Source organism: Vanellus vanellus (genome assembly GCF_965231255.1).
Source record: "Vanellus vanellus genome assembly, chromosome: 5".
Taxonomy (NCBI): domain Eukaryota; kingdom Metazoa; phylum Chordata; class Aves; order Charadriiformes; family Charadriidae; genus Vanellus; species Vanellus vanellus.
Genome location: NC_138910.1, coordinates 8,854,493 through 8,875,050, shown reverse-complemented (window position 1 = coordinate 8,875,050; position 20,558 = coordinate 8,854,493). Strand labels below are relative to the sequence as shown.

Here is a 20,558-nt window from a genome sequence, read left to right as displayed (position 1 = left end):
ACCAAGGAGCTCACTGCAGGGCAGTCAACAGAATATTCATCCAGAGAACCATCAGGCTTAGAGAATACACTGATAAACACACTATTTCTGGTGCTGTGTTACTCACTGAATGCTAGCTCAGATACTTGCATGTTAGCTACCGTCACAATTTTGACTTACTTCTAAATATTCTGGTGGGTGGAGGAGTGATATTTACCTTTTTAATTTATCTCTGTAGCTTTACAGGTTTTTAGTTAACAGTAAAACCAACACTTGTCTTAGAAAATTTAAAAGAGCAGGTAAATCAAGTATATTCTCAGAATGCCTAAAATGTGCTCTTGTGCATTCTTACTACCTTGAGCAGTAGTATGTACACACAACACACAGCAGCAGATGCCTTTAGAGGTTTTACTGAAAAGTGTTAATACAAAACATTAAGATAGAGAATATGATACTCATCTTTTTATTTAGTCTCAGTGCATTTATGAAATTTACAGGGATATCATTTACAGAAAAACCAGAAATGTTTTGGTTTTGTCCATTGAGCAGAAATAAACACAATTAGCACAAGAACTGGCTAGCACTTTTTAAATTTTAAGTTAATCTCAATACTGCAGACATAAATTTCTGTTACAATTACATTATAATACATGGAGACCAAACAGGATGCTTAAAATAAAATACATTCTCATCTACTATATTTACAGGATCGCAAAACCACTGGCCCACTTCCATTTAAGCATGATAGAATGAAATCACATCCTCGAAAGAATTAGTTAAACAGTCTTAATCCTTCATTTTCTAAATCCAACCCTACCTCTCAGACTTCATATTGTTTAATCTGAAGAGCAAAGAGGACTGTCATCTAGTTCTCTGAACTCCATGACGATTAACCCTTCAAAATGAGAATGTAAGGCACAGACTGATGATTGAAAGCGATTAAGATTCCACATCTGACTCAGAGAGTATTTTTAACTAGAAATGTGCCTAGCCATATAACCTTTGCTGAACAACAGCAAATACACAGCAAACATCAGTTTCTCCTGGATGAAAGAATTATAATACTGGCCATTCATCAACTCAGCTGGGTATTTTAAGTCAAGGAGAATCCAGACAAACAGAGACTGACGGAAGAACAGGTAAGAGAAGATAGACAGGAAAGGGTTCGGGACAGCAGGAAGAGAGAAGACGAGAACAGATCAGGAAGGCAGACACGTGAGGGCAGTGTGAACACCGAGGGTGTTGGGAACTTAGCCTGTGCTTCCACTACCTGGAAGGGTATTGCTAAAGACAGTCCAGGAATTTACTCTCAAACAAGTCACCTATAGATGGTGCCTATAGGCATCTTACTGTGTGCCACCTATACTTCCTGGCAGTATTCTCCTCTCATCCACAGTGAGGAACTAAGTCCAATGTGAGGAAAAGCACCTGCTCTAGGAAGATGGCAGTAACAGACATAAAATACCTGTGAAATTGGGAAGACCCACCCGAAATACATGTTCACACCACCTATCTGCAAGAAAAATTAAGAAAAACTAATTTATATTGCAACAGCCATAGGAAAGAGGCTAAAAAAGATGGACAAGTTTAGTCTGGTATAGCAAAGGTTTGGTGGGGACAGGATTAGTCAGTATGTATTTATAAAATGAACTGATATAAGAACAAATATGCATAAACCGAGCAGTATTATATGTAGTACAAATAAAAGCAGTTCAGTACTGAACAGTTGTGCAGTAGCAACAGTTGGACAGAACAACTATTCTACAGTGGGTGTGATCAGATTATGAAAGGATTATGTGCCATGTTTGCTTCTGACAAGGTGGGGGATGAAGCCTCTTGGCCTAATTTTAGACCCTAAAATTTATGGGCAATACATACCTGTCAAACAAGTAAAGCAAGTCAAGAAAACTGAAAGAATGAGCTAAATTACCTGATTATAGTATGAGTTACAAATTATTCTCCACCACATGCATGTTGTTTTGTATTTATAACTAGATAAATATCCATATTGAAACGCCAGATTATTTTAAATAAAGACTCTGTGTCTTTTAGATTTAAAACATTACTAACTACTCAATAACCTTCATAAATTGGAGGGCAGGGTTCTGAAGAACCTAGACAAAATAATGAAGTAGTGAGTTTTTCTCAGTGCATAGCATTTCATTTCATTAGAACTTCATCAATGCCAATACTGCTCCAGTAGCATGTGCCAACCTAATGATAAAAGGTTATTTCACATTTTTATACACTCCAGATGGCAATGATTCAGAAAGAATTTCACTCCTTAGTTCAGCAGGATTAGGAAACCTCTTACAACAACCTCAATTGACATTTCTCATTCTGCCAGCACTACAACGGATCATGATGCATGTGTTTCCCATTGCAGTTGCCAGTATAATTGTCCTACTACAAACATACTGATTGAGAAAATACATATATCACTGCAATAAATACTAAGTATGTCACAAAATATGCAACAGAGGGCTCACAGTGAAATGCAGGCAAGTCTGGAATGGGAAAATATTGCTCGTTATTTTGCAATACTGTGAATTTCAGCAATTCAGTACATGACTACAAGAGCTGAATGAAACCCAGAATATTTAAAGTATTTTTACAAGAATACTCACTGAAGTATGAAACTAGTGAAACCAGTGACCCATTATTCTTCTGTGTATACACTAAAATTGTCTTCAACAAATATTTCAGAAACAGATCCAAATAGGCCCATGAAACCCAAATATTTTTTTTAAAACTGTAAGTTTCCCTTCTTCTTTCTTTAACAGGTTCTACAATAAATTCACACCAAAATAGTATACTCTCCCACTATTCACTACTGCACCGTCTTAGACAAAATGAGCTCTTTTTTCTGTGAAGGGTTGAGACTAAAATATAAGAACTGAATTCGATAGATATTTGCCTTTTAAGGAAGACATTGACAGTTGGATTGTTTGGGGTTTTTTTTCTCTTCATTTTAAGAACACAAGCGTAGTAGCAGCAGACATTTACAGTATTTGAGAAGATTAAGAAATACTTTCTCTTGAACAGAATTCATGTTCTGAGATACACTTGCATTCAACAAGCCAAGGGGAGGGATCTCCACTGTAGACCACTTTGAACACAGATCCACTTTAATATACCACCATTTTACCTGTAATTTTGAAGTCACTCAGCTCCCTGGCTTTTTAATCTACTGATTACCTTGCTCTGCATAACTGTCTTTCAGAAAGTAGTACAGGTGGTCAGAATTTTCCGGTTTCTTACTGATTTTTCCAGTAAAAAGGAATATACACAAAGGCTAACTGTTATTTGCTTATCATCTACATGTGATCTATAAATGATTAGCTTTCTTATGGTTAGTAGATACTAGCTGGAAGGTATCTGCCAACTGAAGACAAACGAACACAGCAATAAAACCACAATCAACTCAGTGCCTCTGAAAAAGTGTTAGGATGAAGGATGAAACCTATAGTTACAGACAGAAAAAGGTTACCTTTTGATCAGGTGAGACAGTATATCAACCCATGCCACATTCATTCAATTAATAGACTCTGCAGCTTGCAAACACCGATAAGGGCACTACAACTTAATGATCTAATCTGTATTCCTAGAGAATGAAAACTTAGTTCAAACAAACAGTTTACTTGGATTTCCAATGCAGGCACAATGTATGTACGGCAGGATGTGCTTTCTCTGCTAAGTACTAGCATGAAAAACTGGGCAATTAAATCCCACAAATATAGAAGAACAAAAGGAGGATTAAAAATGCTTGCAGAAAAAGGTATGTCATGTTCTAAAATGCAGCACAATCTCCTGTGCCAAAACAAGAGAACACAGAAATCTCTGTTCCCTTGCAATGTTAAGCCTCATTGTCTCACATCTCTTTCTAACCACTTTTCTCATGACAAATGCAACTCTTCCTCAGCATGCCACTTCTTCCTTCCTATCTGGAATGGTGGTGAAAACCAAGAAGAGTAAAATCCCTTATCTTGAAGAAAGCAATTGAACTGGGATTCAGTTATCATGAAACAGAATGATGCAAAAGAAAAATCTTCTCCAAGGTATATAGAAACTATGAGTGTGTATCAGCAACCAAAAATACTCAGTGTTCTCTACAATGTGACTTGTTCCGAACAGGATTTGTAGTTTCTCTGCATCCTTTTGCAGCATATCCATAGTTATCTGATTCTCACACGAGGAGCCTATTGTTTTATGCAACACAATATTCTATTGACATCCTTCGGACAACGTTTTCAGAATAAGCTATCCATAGATATTATACTGCATGCTTGGAAGATAATGGATGCTTTCTGATACACATTTAATTAATGTTATTTAACACACAATTCGACTGAAAGGTACCAGTGCCCAATTCACAAAATTTGAGATGATGAGGCAGGCACTACACATGGAATTAAAATCATGTTACACTGAAACAATCATTCAAATCAATCTACATTTTCTTACAGTACCTGCAAACTGAAGCATACATTATGACTAAATATAATTACATTAAGATTTTTGGCAATGCTTTACAATAAAAACTATCTGCAATAGTAGACAGTAATTGTTACTAAATTGTAGCAGAATCCCTATGGAGTCAGATATTATAATCATATTAGTCATATAAGTTCAGCATGATTAATGACACTGCAAAAAATATCAAGATTTTAAGCAATAAATCCCTTTTGAGCAAAGCCCATGGTAATTACTTAGGTCCATTCCTGCGACATGCCAGGTATAGTTGATGCTTGTTGCATTTTTAGTGGTCATCTAGCACCTTTCAGGAGCCAGTGAGGATCTGGCCCACCAATTTTCCTTATTTACTTCAATAGTTTGAATCATGTCAGCTGGCTTAAAACTGTAGCATTTGTCCTTCAGTGCTTTCTTCATCCTTAAGAAGGGAAATGCCCATTCCTTTCCAGGGGACACTTCCTCTGCTAGGTCTAGATCCAAACTCAGTGAGAATCCTAAGCCTTTCCTTCAAACAGGAGGGAAGAAAGACCTCACAGCTGTCCTTAGTGATACCGATGGACTAAACCCAAGTATCTTTTCTTTTTTAAATCCCATTTTTCCTCGAAGCAAGTTCCATTACATATATCAAGAACATGCACAAGCAACATCCATGCAGCCGAAACAAACTCCTTATGCCTTCAGGGCATAAATCCCTGAGGATGTACCTGTAGAGTATCTGACAAAAAGTAGTCTCAAAGTAAGGGATGGACAATTAGAAGACCTTGGTCTATAAGCCTATACAAGAAAAGCAAATCCCATCCTGTTCTTGTAATGTTTATCACATACTCTGAGAAGAAATACTCCAAACCAGTTGGCACCTGATATAACAGCTTTTCAGCTTTCAATATACTAATTGCAACTTTTAATAATCATATTTGAAATGCACTCATAGAGGAAAACACACACGCAAAACATTTTGATAAAAGAAAAAGATTAAAACTAAATTTTTAAGTTGCCCTGTCCAATTTTGAGCACTGACAAACAAATGAACTGCTGCATGGCCTGTTACATTAGAACAATACTGTGGAATAATTACAAGTTCTAAGATAAAATTAAAATTACCATAACAATTCTCCTGTGAAACAATCCAATCTATGCAGACTACAAATTGCTGCTAGGTTGAAAAAATATATTACCACCTCAAGTCAGGCAGATAAATTATTCTATTTCCTTTAGTTAGTGTAGGTACTTAAGAGGTTATGAAGAGCAGGATGACAAACTGATTATATTTACAAATTATGCATTGGTCACATTTAAAGACTAGTTCTTTACTTGCACACTAGCATTAGAAAGCCAGCTATGCAAACTGTGAGTGAAGATATGATTCGACAACAGTTTCACTGTTGAGAAAGGGAGAAGCAAAAGTCCCAGTCTATAGAGCCCACCTTCAGATACCGCAGGTGACACCAAGCCGGGACATCTTTGTGCATGTTCTCCTGTTCTGTTGCCTGTACCATTTCCTTTAGAGTACTTTAGAGAAAGCCCTTTTCTCCTGCCTGCCTCATACACACATGAAAAACAGAAAATCTTCCTTTGAAATCTAAGACAAAGGATTCCCCTATTACTCTACTCAGAGGGCTAACATTCAGGATTTTGTGTTCTTATCACCTGTACCAAAATTCTGCACATCTGTACTATTAAAGGCACCAAACTCCTCTGTCCTGGTTTGAGGTAAAACAGAACCAATTTTGTTCAGTAACTTCGCTTCTTAGCTGGGCCTCTCTGACTACTGAAATTAACTGCATATTGTGCAGACAATACTCATTCTCTCAGAGTGATAAGACCAATTGTTTATAGCTGATGCCCGGGCATGGGATGCAGAGAGGCTCCTGCTTATACTTATTGCTATAACCCCCAAGGCCAACCAACTTTGGTATTGGCCCCGTTGGAGGGTCGGAAGTGGAAAAGCATAGTGGGGTCCCACCTGCGGGGGGGAGCGGACAGGACAGGTGACCCAAAACTGACCAACAGGGTATTCCATCTCATCATTCCTCATGCTCAGTATAAAAGCTGAGGGATCAAAGAGTCATCTCTCTCTCGTCCTTCAATGGCCAACGTCTGAGGAGGATTCTGTTCGTCTGCCTGTGATCCCGATCCCAAATCTAGATCCGGAATCCAACTCCCGTCCGTCACTGAGTCCAGCCTGGGACTGTCCCAGTGCCAGCCGGTGACGTGATTGTCACCTCGGGAGCTTGCTACAGTTTTGTATATATTTCATTATTTCTTTTTATTTTATTATTAATATTTCATTAAAGTAGTTTAGTTCCTTCTAAACTCATAAGTCTCTTTTTCCTCCTCTGCCTCTCTCTTTGAAGAGGGGTAGAGAGGAACATCTGTCGGTCCCATCTGGGATCCCCCAGGTCCCCAGTAGTTGATTTGGCCTAAACCATGACATCCTCAAAGGTACGTGAAGCACTCCTTTCCTTCTGCCACCTCTGTCTTAAAAAGGCTGAGCACTTTTCTGGATCAGATTTGATCTGCTTGCAATTAGAATAGGAGTGTGGGCTCCCAATTTAGTTGGTTGTAAAATTGTAAAGGTAAAATTTAGACTCAGTCAACCAATGATCCTTTGAAAATTCCAATCATGCTCATAAAAGAGAAGTACCACTATCAAGATCATTTGGTTTTATGTCAGCTTTTTAATCATATTTCCTCATGGTTTAATTTGCTCTGTACCTACCACCGTCAATCTGAATATACACCACTGCCCATTAATGATACATTTACAGTTTATAACACAACTTTTATAGTACAGGAAAATTATTAATACAAGCCACCTCAAGCATCTAACAGAAAAACAACCACAAAAATCATGATCATAAACTCATGCTCCTCTCTGACCCATTAGTAAAGAGAAACAGTCTATAATCTGCAAATCACATATCAGATACGGCTTTTAAGTATAGGTTTACGGTCATATGTCAAAAGGAACCACAAGTGTGATGAGATCAGCAAATTAAAATGGGATAAATCCATGTTATCTGGGTAGTGATTTAAATCTAATCACAGAATCAGAGGATCAGTCTAACTAACATTATACATACTGATTTAAAAAATGTGTGTCCAAGAGAACTGCTCACTTTGAAGAAACTAGTCTCAAAGCGTGGACAGCACATATATGCCTGGCAAGAGCATACGTAAGACCATCAGTTGTGGAAGGTACATGCAATGGAGGTTTCAAAACACTTCTGTCATTTCCATTTCATACCCTCTCCCTTCCTAGGAAGGGGTAATTAATAAAAGGTACCTTTTTACAACACTATAGGGAAACAGAAGACTTTAAAGAGAGACTGAGTCATTGTGTTGGTGAAGAAAACAGTGCTGGTAGACAATCTTGTACCTCAAACCAGAATGATGCTTTTAAAAAGAGCCTTTAAATTTACCACAGTCATCCACAACAGACCCTAAGGTAACATCTGTTCTTTACCAGCTTTCTTCTCGCTTGTTCTCCTTACCTAGTTTAACTTCTCTAATCATTTTACTGGGACATAATTTCCATTCACACAGATCTCTTTGAATTACTGGATTCAAAAATGTAGATGACAATGCTGTTTCAAAGGTTACTCTCTGTAGTATATTCTACTGTAAGTATTCAAGATCTTCATCTCCACATTGGCCTTCTCTCACAGGTATTCCCCTTCCTTCCTTTTTAATATTCTTTTGTTATGCAGATACTATAAAATTAAGATAATATTTTTAAAAGACAAAGGTATACATATAATCTGAAGTAGAAAATTTTTCCATGTTCAGGTTCAAAAGGATGGATCTGGCTTTTACATGAATAAACTAAACTGTTGAAGACTTCTATCCCATCAAAAATAAAAAGAAAACTCTCTCTGTTTTTGGTAGGAAACACGGCAAAAAGAATTACTGATGTTTTTAGAAGCACTTAGTTATTTGAAAGGCCTTCTTTTTTGAAACAGAAGAATTTTCAGACTATACGGAGCCATTACTATATGCTTCTTCAAAGTATGTCAATAGTAAAGTCCATCAACAAGGGCAGAAATAGTATACAAATTATTTTGACAAAATTAGGTGGTCTTATAAGCAAAGGCTATCTTCCATTTTAATGTTTTTAAAGCACACATGAACACATTACACACAAAGGATTTAAAGTTTTACGATTACAATCTACACTGAAGTTTGTCACCATTAAATACACTGCCTATTATCATCTTTTCTGCAAAACATTGTAACATTATTCTAAACATTTGGTTGGAAGTAGTTCCTAATGCGTCAAATAAGGGATTAACCTGAAATTGCAGGACATGGGAATATCACAATTTTTTCCATCATGAAGAAGCTTTCCCAAAGCAGATCATCTGTAGCTGCCACTAAGGATGTACCATCTGATTCTAACCATGTTCTAACTTCAAAAGCACTTCTAGAGAGATACCAAGAGCATTAACCACAGCAGTTCTTCTCTGAGTACATTAAATTTAACACACAAAGTCTTCCTGGAAGAATTTCTCAGAAGCTACTGATTAGAGCACAGGCAACTGAACTGAGCACTGGGACCACAGCCATTTAGTCTTCTTCATGAAGACTGTTGTGGAACCATATCTAAACTTTATTAACAACAAATCGGTATAATATTCTATACACAATTCTTAGTTATATATAAGTAAATAGCGCTCCTTTGGGACTTCACTCATTCTTCAACTGCCTAGACACATAATTGTCAGTAGTTGTTTGACTACAGTTGGTGCCTGTGAGCATGATCAAGACATTCTGGCTGAAACCACTTATCGTTATTCTTTAACTGGTTACCTTTCACATTCTATCTTGTGATCCCAGATCATCCTTGTCAATCGTTATTGGTATATGTATGCTATTATTTTCCTTTAGGGAAGACTTAAGACAGATCAGCTGTTAAGCATTCCTACTTTCTCATCTATTATATGCCCTTCTATCCTCCTAGCTTACACATGATTTCCTGGTTAAAGTTACTCTTCATCCTTTTATAATCTTTGTTAAAATGTCTTAGTTCTATATAAATACATATCTCTCTCATACCTCCAAAAAAAAAGCTAACCTAAGTACTGGGGACAAACTTTTTAGTGGGGCCTGCTCCAATTGGACGAGGGGTAATGGTTTTAAACTAAAAGAAGGAAGATTCAGATTAGATATAAGGAAGACATTTTTTACAGTGAGGGTGGTGAAACACTGGCACAGGTTGCCCAGAGAGGTGGTAGATGACCCATCCCTGGAAACATTCAAGGTCATGTTGGACGGGACTCTGAGCAACCTGATCTAGTTGAAGATGTCCCTGCTCATTGCAGGGACGTTGGACTAGATGACCTTTAAAGGTCACTTCCAACCCAAACTATTCTGTGATTCTATGATTCTGGGATTCTCTGATTCTGGGATTCTGTGAAGCAGTTTGGTCTTTCACATAGAGGGGGTAATCATGCGTGGGAGAATCAAGGCAAGCTATGAAGAAAAAGTGATGACGATCTTCCCGTGTAATCAGGACAGGTTCTTTCCTGAAAAATGGCTCAGAATTAAGACTATAATAATTACAGTTAAAAGAAAGAATTTTAAAATATGTTCTTTTAGATCACAGCTAATTAATATCAAATGGCTTGACTTAAGAGAAAAAATAAACTAAAGGAAAACAAATGATTTTCTGCTGATTTTTGCAGATCTTATTCTAGCAGATCTGCTGACCCTTCTGATGGTGCTTGGAATTAAGGTATTTATCATGTCTAGCAAAGGAATGTTTTTATGAAATATGTGAAGGAATGTGTGGGTTTTGAGTAATCTCTTTACCTTACATGGCATCGAGGAATTGCAGAATAGCACATGACACATCTGTGACTTTCCCGATTTCCCAAGTTCGAAAGAAACCAAACTATGGCAGTTCCACAGGAAAGAAACAGTCAGTACTTTAACTTTGCATGTTCCAATGCAATTTAAAAAATACATCTGTAAGAACAGCAAACCAGCAATAAGTAACAGAAGTCCTTACAACAACAGGTCCTATCTACCTTTGAAACATCTTACGATACATGACTGCACAGCTCTCAGGCAGCAACATTACTCAGTAATAGAATTCAGCTCCTATATCAGCACTGTCCTTTCATAAATCTGAACATGGTTTACAATGAAGAATTTTCTGTAGCTAGAAATACCTGCAAAAATATGCCTATTATTGTGCAAAATAAAATGCACAGAGCCGTGAACTTCGACAGGTACAAGGTTTCACAGTACATAAACGCCAACCATGAACCTCAATCTCTTTAAACGCAGTAGCAAGGGAGTCTGCAATTTCAGCAAAATGAGGTTTTCACTGTCCTCCGACATAAAAGGGTCTGTAAACCCAACCACTGTATCTGCACAGGAATCCCTGCTATTACTCTTGAGCACAGTATTATTTGGTACATGCTTCCAGGAGCTTCCTTCAGCATCGATGGAGATCTCTCACTTTGGGGATAAAACAGACATATAACAAGAGAGATTATGGATACATACCACACGCTTTCTAATATAGACAGGTTCTGCTTGGTCAGGACCATGGTATAGGAGTGCAGAGAACATTCAAATAATCTTTCTATTACAAAAATTAACACATGGAGGGGATTGTACGGCTGTGTGTGGAAAGAGCATATATGGGCATTTGTAACCTACTGTTAAATTGTGGTGAAAATGTTGATATATTGTTTTTATGTTAGGCTTTGTTTCGTATGTTTTAAAAGACAAGGTAAACAAAAGGATTACACTGTAACCTAGTACTACCTTGGTGCTCATCTATTACGCTATGTAAAGTAAAAAACCCACTATATCCTATTAAATCATAGTGCTAGCTAGAACAGAAGAAGCAGAGTATCATTTCATGCTCTGATAAATCAGTAAAAGGCCTAGATGCAACCTTCCAGAAATACAAGTATGACGCATACTATCAGCTTATAAATAAATGCAAACCAAACCCAGGATTTACTGAGCAAACAGATAGCCATATTTTTGTCTGTTGAAGATAAAAATTACCTATTTCCCTGAACCCCTTGAAAGAAGCTTTCAGCAACTAAAAGCTGCCATGAAACACCACCACATGATCTACTAGTGCATTGGGGTACTGAAATAGGGCTGATTCTTAATATAGCTTCAGTGCCCGAAGTTCACAGGTTTGGAAACTGCATGTATCTCTACATGCATCTTTAATAATGCCTGAAGCAAAGCAACCCATTGCTCTCTAAAAGTGTTACGCAAGTCAATATACATCATGCAATATAGTCTGCTGTAACTTCTGGTCCTTGCATGACTTCTGTGGTTTGAGTTTACATTGGTTCTTCAGTTCTCTGCAGTCACTTTCACCTCACTGATTTTGTTCTTTCCCGAGTTCTGTATGAAAATACGTATTTCAACCTGATGGTTTCTAACGTGAGAATGAAAATTTAGTTTTTGAAGAAAACTGAGATAACGCATTCTTTGAAGATATTTCTTATGTGTATGTATTTTCAAAACCACTGTATTCATACATAGAACAGAAGAGTGGAAAAAATGAAGCCTGGTATGAAAAATTATGAAATTCCTTTTTTTTCTTCCTGTTGGTCAAACAACAGGAAACCAACATGTTGAGTTCAAAGCAGCTCATGAACTGAGTGGGGCCAAACTCCATATACAACTCGGGGCAACCTCCTTAATTACATGGGTTAAGTAAAACCACTCCTTTATTTTCTGCCAGATGAAAAACATTCACACAAAAGCTCCTTGATCTTACTTAAAATAGTGCTTGATGCTTGTGAGCAATGATTAGAGATGAAATATGTACCTAAGCGTCGTACATGCACATAAATAAAAATACTAATATACTCACCCCATCAGTGTTAATCTAAAAGAAACTTCATCCTTTTACTCTGTCAATACTAATCAAAAGACAAGGTCGATATCCTAACCATTAGGTCAAAACCCTAGTAACAGAGTATTCACACCACGTCCTGGGGATCAGCAAGTCCAGCCAAGAGCTAAGCAGCCCTCCAGTGAAAGCCCTCTGCCCAGCGCACCCAGAGCAGCAGCTCCAGAACTGGTGCCTGTGAAGCAGACATCAGCCTCACCTCCCTCACACCATACACCAGAGATGCCTCCCACCACTCTAAGACCCCGGTGGAAGGGACTCCACGCCGGAGCAGGGGAAGAGTGTGAGGAGGAAGGAGCAGCAGAGACAAAGTGTTTTAAACTGATTGCAGCAGCTCTCCCCCAGCCTGCCACCCACCATGCTGCTCAGGGGAGGAGGTAGAAGAGTCAGGAACGAAGGAATGAAGTTGAGCCTGGGAAGAAGGGAGGGGTGGGAGAAGGTGTTATTAGTTTATCTTTGTTTCTCACTAGCCTACACTATTTTTAATTGGCAATAAATTAAATTAATCCTCCCCCAGGTCGAGTCTGCTTTCCCCTTGATGGTAACTGGTTAGCGATCTCCCTGTCCTTATCTCAACCCATGAGGCTTTTTTTCTTATTATTTCCTCTCCCAGTACTGATGAGGAGGGTGAGTGAGAGAGTGACTGGGTGGGCACCTGGCAGCCAGCCAAGGTCAACCTACCACAACATGTTTGAAGATGGACATCTTGCAGTCAGCAGCAAAGAAGGAAGTAAACGTTCAAGTGAGATATGCACCAGACATGGAGCACTTTCAAGTCAGCAAGTTGTGTTTTATGCTTATTCACCAGTTTTCTTTGTAATGTTTCACACAGCCACATCTAATAAAATCTGGCGGTATCTAAAAACATAGGGCAGGATGACAAGGTCAGCCTTTGATACAAACTCTATCTTTGTGACAATCTGCCTCCCCCGATAACCCTACATACAGGCCAGTCAGGGAGGATGATAAGAGATTACTGCAGAACTACACAAAAGAAGAGAACTGTAGACAGATCCTTCTGTAATCTTCCTCTGAGACAAGAAGTGATTTCCCACATAGCAATCTACTCATCCTTGCTATGACAGAATCAAAGGAATACCATCAATGGCTGCCAGGAGATCACTTTAATCTCCCTATAAAGTAGATTAAAATGTTATTAATGGTTTAAATTAGTATTCAATGGACATTAGACAAACTGACCAACCACAGGGGCTACTGAGGTGTCCTACTGGTTTATACTTTCCAGACACGGTCTCTGTTGTATCTGGATTACCAGTCATGGCAGTAAGGCCACTGAAGTGCAAGCAGGTGGTGACCTCGAGATCAAGCAGATGTGATAGTGTTAGAAATTACGATGTGATGACGCAACATCAACATGCTGATGCAATGCAAAAAATCTCTATCACAGCTGCTAGGAAAACAGTTATCATTTCCGCTCACCTGCTGACAAGTCAGAATGGAGCAAGGGGAATTAACAATAATTGGAGAAAATCAGGTAGAATGTGCTTAAACCAACAGCCACACAGTCCTTTTATGCGAAGTGTTATCTAGCAGTCATTTTTCCCCTTGTCAGAAGTGACAGGCTTAACCCTCCGGTCCATATTAATGTGAGGGGAATACTGACATACAATCTAATGAGAATTGCACTCATCCCATTCGCAGGACCCTGGCACATCAAACAAGAACCATTTCCTACTTTTCCAATAACATCCATTCTTAAAAGCCTGAGGCAGTTTTCCAGTCCCAGACATTGATACCTATAAACAACATCATCTTAACTGAAAGAATTTTTGAAATTTACCCAGAGGGGACTTTAAGATTTGATACTAGCCTCTTCAATTACTCTTTACAGTTATACTTTACAATAGTGTGTTTTATTGAACTTGTTTCATTTAGAACAAAATAGTAATCAAAATAACTTAAGTAAAGCTACCTCTTTCACTGCTTTAACACTTAAAGCATGTGTTTGGAGGCATATGCACTGTATGCACTCAGCAGACAACAATTTCTGTTGCGTACTGATGTACAGCACAGAAATGTAATCAATTTATATTGTATGTATTAGTGTGCTTTTTAGAGTGATACTATAAATCACACCTACTGCTTCGGGCAGGGTTGTTGCATTTCTGTTCCTACTGTTGTAGGAAGATGCTGAAAGTAGGAAAAGCACAGCTGAAACCAAGAACAAGGAGGTACATGAGACACAGTGTATTTTCTTCTTCAATGTCCAAGATATGAAACATTCAAGGAGGGACTAATGTTAAACTGTGAGTAATCAAAAAAAAAAAAGCAAAAACAAAAAAAAAAAAACACCAAAACAAACAAACAAAAACAAACCCAAAAGAATTAACCTAATTTCCTCCAGAGCTGGATAAAGAGGTAGCAGGCATACTACTAACTTAAATGGTGACCCGCCAGTATATATGTGACAGTTGCCAATAATCAAAAGGGGAAAGTCAGACTGTATGACACTGTCTTGGAAGAAACTGGGCTGATACGTAGTTACAGGCTTAGTGTCGTGGTTTGGGCCGGCCTGACACTGAAACGAATGATAGATGCTCTCCCCCACCTCTCCCTGGAGGCGTGGGGATAGAACCCAGAACCCTTGAGGGGTCTTTGTGCATTTGAGCAACATTCATCTATACATTGTCATGCCAGAAAGGGCCTTATAGAATTTAGCAGAACAACTGAAGCAAAGCAACAGATCTCAGTGCTTTTGAGAATGAAAACACCAAGGATTTCACCTCAAAGAGAGATTATACTAAGGCAATGCAAAAATAACTGCATTCAACTACAGTGTAAAATCCTAGCTTTAGCATTAAATGGTTTTCCTGCAGGGTCTTTCCACACCTTAAATATATTCACCTCCAATAAAATTAGAAAACAAATTTAAAACTACAGGATACACCACAGCAAAATTCTGGAAAAGAAATTTGGTTTTAAAAGCTCTTTCGCCTTCTACAGCAACTGTCACTTATTTATCAAACTAACCACTGTGTCACTTTAAGGCTCTGGCAGATTTATACAGATGTTAAGAAAGAGAACTTCGATTTATTTCAGAGTTCTAGCCTGGAATATTGCTTACTTGGTAAGAACAGAAATGTCAATCAATAAACCCCCCCCTTGCCTTCTGAACTCCTCCATCTCAAACTATGTGCTTATATGACAGATTGAAGTTTTCACACAATTTCAGATAGGAATAGGCAGCTTTCCTTCCTTGATTACAAAGGTCAACTTACAGCTTTCCACAAACTATCATGTTTCATTCTTTCAAAGATGCAGAGAAAATATTTTGAGATGCAAAGAAACACCTCCAAATCACAGGTAAACCTACTGCACTGCATGTATATGTAGGAATCTCTATGTAAATCCACTCAGTTCAGGTATTACACGGATTTAAAAGATTTATGCTATACGCTCTTATGTTAGCCTATCTGCATCTGAAAACCAGAACGTTTGGGCCCAAAGCATTAGTCTCTAGCTATCTTCTTCCAAAGTACTTCCAATTTGCTTGATTTTAACATATCCTCCCATCATCACCTGTCTTGTCCCATTTAATTGTTCTCAAATTGAGAAAAAATCTCAATCTTTCAAAAAATACAGAAGCTCTAAGCAGCGCAAGATTATCCAGTTCCCAGTTTCAGTACTTGCTCAAGCACAATAAGAAAAAATACACTCATTTAGGGCAAACATCTGTTTGTGTAAGCAAATATCTTAATATTCTACTAAACATAAGAAAATATAACGTCTAATACTCATCATAACAAACATAATGTTTTAAGAGCAAATGAAGTACTTAAGTAAGTGATGCATTCTCTTCCTAGCATCTGGTCTACGCTAAAATAAAATCATAGCCCGATGAAGCCAGCAGCAGTTTTCATCATTGGTAATAACAGGGCCAATCTCAGGTGCCATTAATGAAAAGTGATATTTAAGTTTGCCTTCAAACAGTATAGCTAACATGCAGACAGCCTTACAAAGAACATAATACTGATTTAGATGGCATTCACCTTTATCTAAATCAGAGGTACAAAAATAAAGAGACAAACAACTTTAATCCAAAGAACTTGCATCCCTCTGCTTCTTGATAGACCAGAGGAAGCTACACTGCAAATAGTAACGGAAGAAAAAGAATGGATTAATTTGAAGATAGCGGACTTGGGATCCTAACTAATAATATAGTTATTCTTTTCAGAAACACCATAGAACTGAATCTTACTACCACAGTTTCACAGGAATAATGAAGAGTTATCCTGCAAAGATCTGAATATGCATGGTTAAAATTTTACCAATTTACTTAGTGCGTTACTCTGGAGACTGGTTTCGCCTCACCTCTTCTTTTCCTTTTTTCTTAATCAGGGCTGCCCCATCTTTAAAGTTTATTTCAAAGGCTCCTAGTTATTGTAACAATAATACTGTTCTAAATTCAGGACCTCAGAAAATTCTTCCATAAACAAAGATTAATATATAATAGAGCAAAATACTCTAACCAAGAATACTCATGGAGTGGATTTATTTTGTGTATATTACTCAGGGAGTCTCATCAGAATAATAAAAATTGAAACCAAAGATTATAGAACAAGAGCAACAACAAAAAACTAAAAAAGAAATATCCTTAGCGTTTTTAGCAAAAGAATTTCAGACTTATCTGAACACTTTGGTAGTTTTTTAAAATCTGAAGAGGATTAATGGAAGTTTTCCAAAACCAAAATAACAGATCAGAACAAATTTTATTATTGCTATTAACATCTTTTGCAGCGTTGCCTAGAAACCCAATCTCAGATCAGAGGAGCAGCATGGCAGACAGCGAGCAAAAAACCCCACAAAAAATGCCCAATATAGAAAAACCTAAAAACCTCAGCAAAAATAACCAAAGGAAAAACCCACCCTACAGCTTGTTTTCACCATATTAAACTGAAAATGAACTTTTTAACGATTCAGGGGCCTGAGAGAATGAGTTAATATTCAGTCTTGAAGAAAAATATACAACGTAAAATTCCATCATCTCTTTTGATGTTATTTTGATTGTTTTGTTTCTGTTCATGTGACATAAATAATAAAAAAAGCTATTTCATGTACAAGATCTCATCATGCATCATGAAAACAATAAATAAATGAAATTCTTACTGTCGTCACATGAATGAATAATTTGTCTTAAATCCCAGTTCTAAGATGGTTCCCTTGTAAGTGGAGCTCTGTTCTAGCACGAAGTTCTGCTCCAGTCAATGCAGGAAGAGATTCAAAGCATGCCCAAGCAGGATGATAACCCAATTGGTAAAAGTTATCACTTCTGTTTTTTCTTTATTCAGATTGATCAAGCCAATTCTTGCTGGTTAACAGAAACAAGCAACCAAATATCGACATATCAATGACATGCACTTTTTGAGAAGTGAAGACTTGTACTTAGAAAATTATTGGGAATTCTAATAAACGCAAAATCTCTAGAAATGAAAATTTCCACCATTTCATAGAATGATGCTATAAGCCTTTTAAGTTTTACAGGATGCTAACAATCATTTAACTAAAAGCCCATCATGTTTACAGAATTTCAGAAGGAGAGCAGTTTTTGCCTTAGATTCCGTCCATTCAAACTATCAACAGGTTTGATCAATCTTTTTGTACCAAAGCATGTTCTTCCCATATTTTGAAGGTTGTTTACTTATGCAACATACCTGGAAAACTGTTCTTGCAGCCCACGCATCTGAGCTCTGCTACACTCCGATTCCAGTGTCACCTCCCGTAATCTTTTTTCACTCTCAAGTCTTAAATGTCTTTCTTCTTCCAACTCATGTATCAGCTTCTCACGCTGAAAGACCATAAAAAGTTATTTATTAATTGTACACATAAAACATACTTTTAGCAAAAATTTAAGATTTCATTTGGGAAAAATCATCAATCAATCAATCAAAATAATTACCCTAACTAACCGGTCCCATTGTTTTTTGTATAGCAATGTTACATAGCATAACAAACTAGAGGTGGAAAGCCTGTCAGAATATCTCCATCACACGGAGTTACTCTTACTCAGCTCAGACTCACAGAAGTCAGCATATCTAAAAAGGAACACCCACCCTCTCCTTCAAAGCTCTTTTTTCTTCACCTCCACTCAAAACACGTGTAAAAAATTATATTTGAGATCTGCAATCTATCTTGCTTGAAGGCAGATACGGGAAGCGTGAAACAAGTCAAGAGGACAACTTGTCACCCATCCCCTAATGCTTCAGTCTTACAAGCAGAGAAGGACTTGATCCTGGAGCCACTGGTTTTCCTATTTTGGCTTAGAGGAAGATCCTTATCAGAAGGACAGAGTCTATTTGAATCTATTTACTGAAATACTATGACAAAGAATATGTTTTAAAAACTGAGTACCAATCAAACAAATGTGAGAGAAATAAAAATGTCATTAATATTACTAATAGTCCTCAAAGGCAAATAGCATATGGTTGTTGCTAATTCTTAAAACATAGGACCAAAAAACCCAACCCATAACATACTGTGCTACCTGGATAAATCTACATATGTCATGGCCTAATCTTTTTTTTTTTTTTTTTTTAGTGAAAGAACATCATATAAAAGGGTACCTAATGATTTCAAAACCCTATTTTAAAAGTAGCTAAATTCAATTTAGGAAGAGGAGGGGAATGAACAGAAAAGTTAAAAAAAATGGTATTGGAATTAAAAAAATGTATCTACAGTCTTTTCTACGTGTCTCTGTTAAATGGAAATGAAATTAAATTAAATTTTTCCTTGCCCATTTAAATGAGGGAACAAATCAATAAAAAACCCAAGCAATTTACGTGGTACTACATTATACTCCATCAGCAAAGGGGTTGCAATGTCAGTTGCCTAAGAAAAGGTTAAGTCATTGTAAAGCTACAGTGGGTTCACCACCTCTATGCTTTGAAAAATACCTGTGCCCATGGTGCAGTGCAATTTTTAGCCTGTCAGACAGTCTGACGTAGTTGCATTGCTGACCTAGATTTTCATTACATACCTGCAAAAATTTATCTAGAAATTATACATACAGTTTCATTAGAAAATAACAAAGGTATCTTAGTGTTAAGCCATTAAATGGGGGAGACAGATTATTTGTACAAGTCTCACAGCTATAAATCTTACTGGATAATAATTTACAATAGCAGTAACCAAGAGACCAAAAATATGAACATTACCAAGTGCAAAAGGGATCTTAAAGACAGTGATAAATAAGCAGATGCCACAAAGGGAGGCTGCAAAGGATTAAATGAAATATCTATATGCTTGTGAAAAAACAGGGGGAATTACTCAGAGAACAGAGGGCTTCTGTCTAGTTGGTCACGTGTAATATCTGGAAAACGGAAAACTGCAAAACAAGAAACAAACTACTGCAAAATAAATACATTGTTCTAACTAAATTATCTAATTACTGTCCTTACTGTTACATAACCATGTTCTGCCAGGTGCTGAGTAATCCTTGGTTTCTGCCAAGCTAAGAACAGGGAGTGCTCAGCACCAGCCAGAAGATACACAGCATCTTCAGTAGAGCGAGTATGGCTCATGAAGGATAACTCAGGCTAACGATACCAGAAGAATATTCAAAGCAGTTAGTATTTCTTCAGCTTAGATCCCGTCAACACTAGCTTTAAAATGATACTGTTCCAGAGGCCCTTGCTGAATACTGTTAGCATCTTCTCTTACAGATGCTTTTCACTGCTGCTAAAGAGACATCTAGAGCTTCCAGAGAGTCAGAGATTAGCAAGGAAAATCATAGAATCATAGAATTGCCTAGGTTGGAAGAGACCCTTGGGATCATCGAGTCCAACCATCTACCCTACTCTACAAAGTTCTCCCCTACACCATATCCCCCAACACCACATCTAAACGTCTCTTAAACACATCCAGGGATGGTGACTCAACCACCCCCCTGGGCAGTCTATTCCAATGCCCGACCACCCTTTCTGTGAAAAATTCTTTCCTAATGTTCAGTCTAAACCTACCCTGTTGGAGCTTGAAGCCATTCCTTCTTGTTCTGTCATTCATTACCTGTGAGAAGAGACCAGCACCAACCTCTCTACAGTGTTCTTTCAAATAGTTGTAGAGAGTGATGAGGTCTCCCCTCAGTCTCCTCCTCCTCAAACTAAACAGTCCCAAAATGACATAAAAGAAATATATAGGTACCACCCAGGGCTTAAGACAAGCTTTCAGAAGATACTGGCGTCTACAGAGATTGAGC

General features: G+C 37.6%; 1 protein-coding gene across 1 annotated transcript in view; it reads right to left on the bottom strand.

Annotated features, from left to right (window-relative positions):
• Window positions 1–20,558, bottom strand: part of NCKAP5 (NCK associated protein 5) — a gene marked incomplete at both ends in the record, with an annotated part of 382,055 nt that overhangs the window by 182,125 nt on the left and 179,372 nt on the right. The window contains one exon of the mRNA XM_082484353.1: window positions 18,019–18,152. Within this exon, the coding sequence (XP_082340479.1) occupies window positions 18,019–18,152 (134 nt within the window). The remainder of the gene's footprint in view (window positions 1–18,018; window positions 18,153–20,558) is intronic.